The sequence below is a fragment of the Hippoglossus hippoglossus genome, chromosome 19, assembly GCF_009819705.1.
Source record: "Hippoglossus hippoglossus isolate fHipHip1 chromosome 19, fHipHip1.pri, whole genome shotgun sequence".
NCBI lineage: Eukaryota > Metazoa > Chordata > Actinopteri > Pleuronectiformes > Pleuronectidae > Hippoglossus > Hippoglossus hippoglossus.
In genome coordinates, this window is record NC_047169.1 from 20017330 (window position 1) to 20027547 (window position 10218).

At 41.0% G+C, this 10218-nt stretch overlaps 1 protein-coding gene across 1 annotated transcript; it reads left to right on the top strand.

Moving 5' to 3' along the window:
- The first annotated feature begins 1621 nt into the window (after positions 1–1621).
- LOC117753427 (ankyrin repeat and LEM domain-containing protein 2-like) lies at positions 1622–9572 on the top strand. The gene is made up of 12 exons (XM_034571504.1): positions 1622–1817; positions 1875–2045; positions 3173–3360; positions 4132–4320; positions 4418–4540; positions 5436–5499; positions 6082–6257; positions 6424–6530; positions 7222–7430; positions 7522–7909; positions 8250–8381; positions 9331–9572. The coding sequence occupies exons 1-12, from the start codon at positions 1622–1624 to the stop codon at positions 9539–9541; spliced, it is 2154 nt and encodes a 717-aa protein (XP_034427395.1). The 3' UTR covers positions 9542–9572.
- Positions 9573–10218: the final 646 nt, after the last annotated feature.

The following is a 10218-nucleotide window of genomic DNA, read 5'->3' on the forward strand; positions in this document are numbered from 1 at the left end:
TTTTTGTTCATTGGAGTGTGAAACATTGTGTTTTTGTTTTATCGTCTGTATGTTCTGTGTGTGTAAGCATGCGTATTTATCAGACAAGACAACGCCTTTCCTACCTGGCCTTCAGAAGCTGGGGCAGCTTCTTGATTTCTTTCTAAGGCATAGGTCACAGTGTCTTAATGAGCACAGTGCATTTATGTATGTGTGATGTTGAATAAAGCTAAAGGAATACTGTAATATATATAAAGGTTTATGTATGAGAACAAGTTTAAGTACAGTGTATTGTATGCCACGGATTACAGTCCTAACACATAACAAAACATAAATTCTTTCTGTTAAGGTACAAACATGGTGCGTGTAAAATCAATCCTTTTCGGGGCTATAGTGTCTAATTATATTATTAAAATCCTAACAAGACTCAGCGGCTACATCCGATGCACCTTATTATTATTTGCGGGATTTTTACACACTGTCTGATAAAGATTCCGACAGTAAAAATCTCACCTTTCTGTGCAAATTGTGTCGTCCTGCGCTGAAAAAGCAAGTCCGGACGTCAGCCTCATCCGCATCTAATTTAAAACGGCATGTGGAGCTGAAGCATCCAGCTAGCCTAAAAAGTTATCTCCAAGTAATTGAAAGTCAAAAAAAGACCAAGAACCACATTGTCTGCAGCCTTCAAGGGTATGATTTCCCAGCAACAGGTAGACAAACTCGTGCAGGGTATGAATAAATAAACAGGCAAAATTAGCAATAATTAAAAATTCTTTTAGGAATTGATACATATGAAGTACAGTTTAAGGCAAGGGGTAGTGATGGATAAAGTTTTCTTTAAAAAACAAGTTAAGTCTTTCATTCTCACTTTCCACCTTAAAACTATGAAATGAGCTGAACTATGAACTAGTTCAGAATTTAAATGGTGAACTATGAACGTGAACTATTCATGTTTACTTGTATGAACTGAACTTTGAACTAGTTCATGAGAGGTGTGAACTTGCACAACACTGTGTAACTTGTAGATCGGAAACAGCTCAGAAGAAGAATGTGAAAACTCTCCCTTCACTTTTGAAGACAAAAACAGATTTTTGAACCAACATTTAGTGAAGAAAATCTCTCAAAAATAAAATTGATAGAGTAAATTATAATATTCATTAAATATAAAGTATATTATAAGACAACTCTGTAGTTTTCTATGTTATTGTTACTTATCTCCTGTCAACTTTATTTAAATAGTCGGTACAATTTAGCATTTGTTGGTGCTGTACAGCTGAGATGTGTGGTACTATGTGATTAGGACGGGGCAGGAAGGTGTTCACTGCTGATACATGGAGGGAAGATACTCACTTTCACTTCTTGGCAAAAAATATGTAACGACGCCAACATGAGTGCATGTTTGTGTTCAGTGTTGCAGGGGCAGCATAACACCAATCTTCACACAATTCCTTTATTATCGAAATTATAAACAAATCGCACACACAAAAATAATTCTAATTATTCTTGATATTTTGTAACCAGAAAATCTGGAACACTATAAAAGACAAGCAGTAGGTAGTACAAGGTGGTTGTCCAGTTTATTAACAGTGGCTGGTAATGATTGCTGAAGTGTATTTTGTTGTGTTTTGCAGGGAGCTGAAGCATGGAGGCGGTTATGAGCAGGCTGAGGGGGCTAAGTGCCGATGAACTGCGTGAGGAGTTTGCCCGAGCTGACGTGAAGTGCGGCCCCATCACAGCCACCACCCGAGCCACCTTCGAGAGGAAGTTAGCCCGAGTCCTGGCCGGGCCAGATAGCAGTGTCACTGAATTAGACAATGGCTCTTCAGCAGGCATTTCGGGTTGTGCACCCTCTGTTGCAGATCATGTCAACCCTGTGGCCCGTGTCACTGCTGCAGTTGCATCTACCACTGCTGCAACAAGCAGCAGCTCCTCTAATGCTGCCAGCGAAGAGATGGACTTTGGTTATGGTGTGGGTCTCAACCCTCCAGAGGAAGAGGAGATCTCAGTGTCCCCAACCTTTTGTTATGGAGTATGTCCACTCTGGGAGGATGTTTTGTCGAGAAATGGTAAGAAAGACGCTTGTTGGTCCAGTGTCATACAGATACCATTGTTCCATATTGAGAGTTAATAAAAGTCACAGCAGGAAAAGTTTCTGTAATTTGGAAAAAATTACTTTCTAAAGTCAAAACTCTTTTCACAGGGTCTGAATCTTTTAACATTCGACGTCAATAAGACATATCAGTGGTTCTTCAAACAACAGTTTTGAATGTTCTTTTTCTCAATTAGTTAGTTTTTTCTGCTTTGACATATTTATTGATAATGTTATAATTCTGCAATGCAGCTACTACAACAGTATATTTTCAGCACATATGAAAATATAAATATTGTTTTAGTTCAAATATGAAAAATGAAAACATTTTCAAAATGATTGTTTCCTCAAGCATCTTACTGTCTCTCAGTATGAAAAAACATGCAACTCCTGTGTATTTTGGCTTTTATGCTGAGCTGAGAGCTGAGTCTCCCCTCAACAGATCCTCCTGTTGCTTGTTTATCCCTGATATAGTCTGTGTTGTCTAGTTTCAGTATTTGTTTAGGAGAACGTGCTGTTGTTGTAGTCTGACATCTACATCTGTCTGTTAAGTGGATGAAAGCATTTGTTGCTGCTTGTGTGGTTGTGAGCAGCAGGGCATCTGGACTGCCTAACCTCTCTGGAATATAATATTGATCTAAAAGAATCTTGAGCTACTACAAAAATCAATTCCGTAAATGTTAATATGTCAGGGAGAGCTTTTATAGCAACTGCACTTTGTAGAGCCTCATCAAAATATGACTTTACAGTTTACAGTTCTTTATGAAATCTGTAGCTCCATTTGACTGCCACATTAACTCACTTCACTGTACAAAACAAGAAAAATCTGTTGTCCTGTGGAAAAAAAATGAAAGATAGTAGCTAATTCAGTGTCTTTTCTTTTGAAGAGGGACCACATGTAGCATATGTTTGATCAAGGTTTTATTTTGCTGCCTCTGATTTGAATGCCATCTGTGAGCTAATTATTGTAATGATGCAAATATTTGATGTATAATTTCTCTACATTTTTTTCAAAGTCAGACAGTTTGACCATGGAGCACATCATCCTTGAACTGAGTTTTTAACAGCAGTGCCCATTCTTCTCTCTCTTCTCCCTCTCCTTAGAAGAAAACATGGAGGTTGATACCATCAACCGGGAGCGGGCCAACACTTTTAAGAGCCTGCGCACCCAGGACTTGAATGCCAAACTGAGGAAAGAGGTGGAGAAAGGTGACCAGGTCGCCTTCGGCAAGCTGGTATGGAGCAACCCGCACTATCTCATTGGCTCAGGGGATAATCCCACTATTGTGCAGGTGAGGACATTAAGTGAATCTCTATCTTCCTTACTCTGGTTGAGGGTTAAGGTCAGACGATGTGGCACTTTGTTAAGCCCTATGAGACAAATTGTGATTTGTGAATATGGGCTATACAAATAGGATTGAAGTAGCACTATTGTGGAATCCCAATCTCTGCTGAAAGTCTTTGCTATTAATAGATGTAGTATAGCCTGACTTGAATGTTGTCATTTGTTGATATATATAAAGGTCCTTTCCACATCAGTGCCAACCTGTTCGCTGAGGCTTATGTCCAGCTTACAGTTGGCCAAGTGTAATAAATTCATTTAAATTAGTGTCTCTAAGTGCCAAGACTCTTCAGGAATGTAAAAAAAAAAAACTGTAGCTCTTTGGAGCCAAATAATAAAAAAATATTGAATGTGCAGCAGAGTGATGGAGATGCACGTAGTGTAGAAGTTTGGTAGATTGCAATGCTGGTTGATGAATCATGAATTTTAAAAGGGTTGTTTTCTTGGTGTTTGTTTTCCTATCTTGTTAATTTATAGTTTATCGTTAACTCCATTCATCTGGAAATAAATGGCAATTCATGCATTATATCAGTCATTGCAATATTCAGATATTCTGTGTCATAAATACCAACCCCTTGTACCTCAAAAAGTGAAATACAAGTGCATGATTAATTCATAACTTGAGTAGGTGTTGCGTTTTTGGGTCCTCTCCCATTGGCATGAGATTAAAGAGGATCATGTCCTGATCCATGAAGTTGTACCCCCTGTTTTGTTTGTTTAGCAGGGCTGTCGGTACAACGTCATGCACGTGGCAGCCAAGGAGAACCAGGCGGGAATCGCCAAGTTGCTGCTGGACACCTTGGAGAACCAAGAGTTCATGCGCCTCATGTACCCAGACGACCAGGAAGTCATGCTGCAGAAACGTGTCCGCTACATTGTAGATCTTTACCTCAACATTCCAGATAAGACTGTAAGTTAATTTAACATACCAGCTCAGCCAGGTTAGATTAGATTATTGCCAAATGTTGTGAGTTAGCTGTGTTTACATTGTATTTTACTTGTTCCAGGGGTTTGAAACACCACTTCACTTTGCCTGTAAGTTTGGGTGCCCAGATGTGGTCAATGTTCTGTGTTCGCATCCTGGCATCGAAAAGAACTGTAAGAACAAGGAAGGCCAGAGGCCTTGTGATGTAAGCAGCTTTATTTTTAACCCTAATTTAACCTTTCATTCTCTAGGGATTCCACAGTGTGGACATTTTCACACTGTTTAATAAACCCCTGACAACCCAGGTGTTACTGTTTGCACTGGACATTTAACAAGAAAAGACGTGGTTCAGTGTCTGTACTGCATTTACTGAGTGAGATAGATGAGCAATGTTAGATTTCACTGTGAGCAGCTTCCCTCCTCTGCTGCACGTGAAGTTGTTAACAGTGTCTAATTACCCAGACTGTGATGGTTCAATGTGCACTTTTTGTGGCGGGTTGGGCCAGTTTCAGATAGATCAATCAAAATGGCTGTCCCGACCACTATACTCGGTTGGGCTTGGGTCGGATCAGATAGTTAAATGTGGCCTGAGTCACGCTCTACTCTTAGACACTTTAACTTTTGAACCAAACAAGTTTTATGTCTGTTAAAAAATGAAACTGACGATGGGGCCAATGGGCAAGTTATATAATCGGTGTGTACCTGACCACCGATTAACACTGGTAACACCACCATGGCAGCCCTAGCGTTCACACTGAGTAACATTTAGCATAGCCTGGGTTGTAGCTGATGGGGACTTATACACAGAAAGTATTGATGAATGTGTGCACATACACATAAGCTCTGTCTGGGAGCGACTCAGGTTTACACAGTGCTTCTGAACAATGACTTCCTGGCAGTAGTTGCTGAGGGAGATACAGTTATGCTCACTCAGGTTTTAGAGCTGTGACCTTTCAGCTTGCATTTCAAATCTTTTGGCAACAGTCGCTCAGTGTACATTGTAAGCTAAAGTTAGATGAGCAAATTCTTTCCTCTGTTGATTCAGCAACAGCTGTAAGACTGTACACATATCTTAAACTGTTTATTTTTCCTCTCCGCAGCTTATTTGTAGCAGAAAGAATAAAACCCAAGAAGTGAAGCAGAAGATAAGTGACTTTTTGGAGGGTAAGGACATTTATCAAAACATTAAAGGTTTTTGTCACTTATCTCCTGTTGTCTTAAAGATGACACAAACAAGTGCTATTTAGTGGACCTACACTCAGAGCCCCATGGATGAATAAAAACAGCTTGGGGTTGGTGTTGTGGGGTTAGTGTGGCAGACTGTGCTTAATACATAATGAACTACTGATAAGTCTTTATTAGCAGAGTGGTTGGGAGATTTTGTTAAGCCCTCTGATTCTTTCTGGGGTGTGAAAAAAAACAAGATGGATAAATTTGATGGCGAAAGTCTGCAGAACGCTCAGAGGCACTCACTCCTGCGGAGAAACTTTCAGTTCTGAAAGCAGCTGTAGAGTGTAAGACTGGTACTCTGCTGAATTTGGTGTGTGAGGTTCTGCATGCTGTCTCTAATCACTGGCCTGTGCACAGCCTGACAACACCACATGCAACAGACATTAACAAAAGACAAGATTAGATTTAGTTTTGAAGCTAGATTGAGGTTTGATTCCCACTGGTGTGGAGCTGTGAATAAAAGTCATGGCCATCCAACTGCGTCATCTAAACTTAAAATTGTCTGTTGTGTCACAGATCGCTGCTACATCCCTTTGTTAAGGGCAACTGACAACACCTGTCAGCCCATCATCGCGGATTTGTGGTCACCTGAGTCCTCAGAAAATCTCTCGCTGATCCAGAGGTACACAAGAAGCCCGAAGGATCCACTGATGACTGTCACAGCCTTTGCTGGCCCACTGAGTCCGTCTAAAGCAAGTTTCTTTTTAATTTGTATTTATTTATTTATTTATTTTTAACCTGTCACTGTCTCATTCTGTGTGTTTTAGCAGATCACATCATTAATTTGTGATATTTAAAGATCAATACAGGTTAACATCAATTGAAATTTATAACCTAAAAAAAAATATCCTTCGGCAGGCAGATGACTTTCGCCGCTCCTGGAAGACGCCGCCCCGAGACCGAGCCGACCTTTTCCACAACATCCTCAAGTCTGATCCTGACCGTGGGGCAGAGAGAGTGGGCAGGTAAATCCAACACAGTAATCTCACTACATGTATCTACATGGCTCTCCATCAGTGAGAGTTAAATGAAAAACATTAAACATTGCAATGATATCATAATACTCTTGACTGGTGATAGTTCTTGGCTAATTGTGGTTCAAGAATTCACTGGAGGAAACCTTTTTTGCACCAGCAGGATAAACCTGTTTTGGGGGATTATGAACAAGTTGAGCCATGTGTAACACACGCTGGGTTCAATCTGGTTCAATCTTTGTTCCAGGTCATCTCCACTTTTTCAGTATTTCCTTCAATCTTCACCATGTGCAACCGGCCAATTTAATCCTGGACAACAAATAAGAGTTTACATTCAAAATAAAACAATATTAATACAATTTATACTGGAAATTACACCTAAATTTGTGGTTCGGGTGTGTCTTCATTACTAACAGTGTTAAATAGTGTTTGTAGTATAAGCAAATATTTGACATTACATAAAAAATCGGACAAATGGGTCACTGACACTGTGTTATTGTCAGACACAAACCAATCGGTCAAATTGCAGGTTAATTCAGTCTTATGCATATCTTTGAGTTGTTAGAGTAAGGTTCATGCTCCAGTAACTATGAGAACACCAGTAATTCTGATTAACACAAACAGAGACATGGTGCATTTTCATGTGTAATACTCTAACAGAGCAGTGGTCCCCTCTCTGCAGAGACTTGGCTCATGAGATGGGTCACCCATGGGCTGAGTACTGGGACTTCCTGGACAGTTTTGTGGATCTGTCATCGACAGAGGGGCTCCGAAAGCTGGAAGAGTTTCTGGGCAAGAAGGATTTCAGCCCACGAGGTCATGACGAAGCTGGAGAGAATGAGACCAGCAACAGGTTCAAAAGCCCCTCTCCAGGTATGCTCACCCTCAGGAGTCCTGAAACAAAAAATATTATATATATTTTTATAAGAAAAATATAATGGTATAATCTGCTGGAATAAGAAATGTTGTGTGAACATTGCAGGGGACACCCGGGACGCCTTCAGCTCCTCCTCAGCCATAGACTTGAATTCTGGGCTGAACCGCCTGTCTCTTAGTCACAGCATTCAGGACAGCGAGGCCTTGGAAGACCCAAGCTGGAGAACAGAGGGAGGGGGGACGGAGGAGAGGCGCAGCAGCGGCAGCTCAGAGGAGTACTTTGAAGCAGAGGAGAGTTTGGAGGTACTGGGCAGGACTAGGGGGTCAGTAACTGGGGGGCGCAACTTCTGTGCTAGGTCCACATCATGGGACCATGGGGGGAGAGACCTGAGCAGCTCAGGGTCTTCTGGGTCCTCCTATAAGTCCTTGGATAACTCCCATGAGTTCCTACCCAGGACTCCACCTCACATTAGAAGGGGACTTTTCATTGATGGGTGAGTCTAGCTGATTTATTATAGATATGAGATTTAAGATTATTCTTAGACCAATTTCAGCGTCTGTGTCCTGTAACATTTCCCCAGATGATGTGTTAATATCAAATGTCTATCTATCTTATATCTAGTATCTGATGTTGTAATTGGCGATAATCAACTTACGCTGTCTGTTTGTTATTTTTGGCATCTTGTTCTTTTCTTCTAGTTGAGGCACATACACTGAAAGACCAGCTAACTCACAGTTAATGTCACAGTCAGCCAGTTACAAAACAGCTTCATGATGTTACTCTGACGATAAGTATATACCTGCACGTGTGATGAGGGTTCCATTTCTTCACAGGGATTCACCAACCAAGCTAGACCGAGAGGCCTTGTCAGCAATAGACGGCATAGACGTCGATCCTCAGAAGTATCCCAGCATTCATAAGTGGAAGAGCACAATGACGTCATACTCTGCATCAGACAGGCAGTGGTGAGTAAATCACAAGCTGAAATACTGTGATTAATCTGTATTGTGAAACATTTTAGTTTAAGAGAACATTTGGTCTGAGAAATGCAGGATCTCTGTTGCTGGTCTGTGATTTCATTGATATAAACACACATACAGTAACATCTGTACAGTCGGATACTGGCTTGATGTGATGTTCTCACTAGTGTCTTTCATCTAAATTGTACAAATTGTTGTTTTCTTTACCCTAGAATGAGCCCTTTATATTTAAATACTATTAGTACTATTACTATTACTATTACTACTAGGGGTATTCAGCTGCAACATACAACATCACCACTAGATGTCACTAAAGTCTACAGAAATGGTCAACTAAGTACATGTGTGAACGCAATCAAATGTTCCCTCAATGGGTCTTGAGATGGGAACACTCAAACTATGTTCAGAAGTCGTCGAGGATGCAAGTAGCCACATTCTTTTCACTGTGTGAAAGCAAATATGTCCTGGGCCACATATGAAGGACCACCTACTCAGCTGAGGTCCTCTGACGATTTTTACACTTCTCAGTGTCCATATGTTGATATCATCACTGACCAATGATGATATCAATGAACACAATGATTTCAGTTTCACTCGTGCCGGCACACAAACACATTGACAGCAGACACTTTTGTAAACTCAGACTGGGTAAAAACAACATAACTTGATCACCAACCGAAGTGACGTGCATGTTTATTTGCAAATAGAGTGGGGAGTGAGATCCAACCGTGTTCACATGAGACACATTCAGGACACGCCAGGTGTGAACAGATTAACTTAGAGCTGTCCACTTGTGGTCAGAGCCCTCAGGATGGATGTCTGTACCAGGTCTGAACGGGGCCTTGATCTGTTCTAATCCACCTGTTCACTTTTAGTAGTAAAGCATCCGTGTTGTAAATGTAGTAGCTGATGTGTGTTGTTGTGTGTCCTCCAGCTGGCCCAGCCCTGCAGTGGTAAAACCACGACTCAGGATGGATCATCAGACTCCCACCCCCCCGGTCAGCGACCTGATGTCTCCCAGCGGTCGCTTCAGTCCCGCCCGGCATGCAGCCTCGCCGGACTTCAGTCCCAGCCGCTACAGCCCTGTCAATGCTAGCTACAACCAGCGCATCCGCTTCAAGCACTTAAACGAGCCATCGAATTAACTGCCCACCCTGTCCCTCCCTCCGCCTCCTACCACTAAAAATTTGTATTAATGATGTATGTTACTACTACTATGTAATACAGGAATTCTCATCACGTTGGGTTGTGATGTACACTTGTATCAGGTATTAAAACTAATATTGCATTCCACCAAAAATCCCTCAGTTTTTGTTAATTATTGCTGTTTATTGTATTGGGTGTTTTACATGGGTTTGGCGCCCTCTATTGGTCGTGGGCGGACATTGTGTTTATTTTCCCGGCTCTCGCCAGAATGCACGTATTTTGTACAGCGCGACACTAATGTGTAAATTTCTAAGCTGAAGACATACACTACCGTTCAAAAGTTTGGGGTCACTTAGAAATTTTCCTTATTTTTCAAAGAAAAGCACTGTTTTTTTCAATGAAGATAACATTAAATTAATCAGAAATACACTCTATACATTGTTAATGTGGTAAATGACTATTCTAGGTGCAAACGTCTGGTTTTTAATGAAATATCTACATAGGTGTATAGAGGCCCATTTCCAGCAACTATCACTCCAGTGTTCTAATGGTACATTGTGTTTGCTAATCGCCTTAGAAGACTAATGGATGATTAGAAAACCCTTGTGCAATTATGTTAGCACAGCTGAAAACTGTTTTGCTGGTGAGAGAAGCTATAAAACTGGCCTTCCTTTGA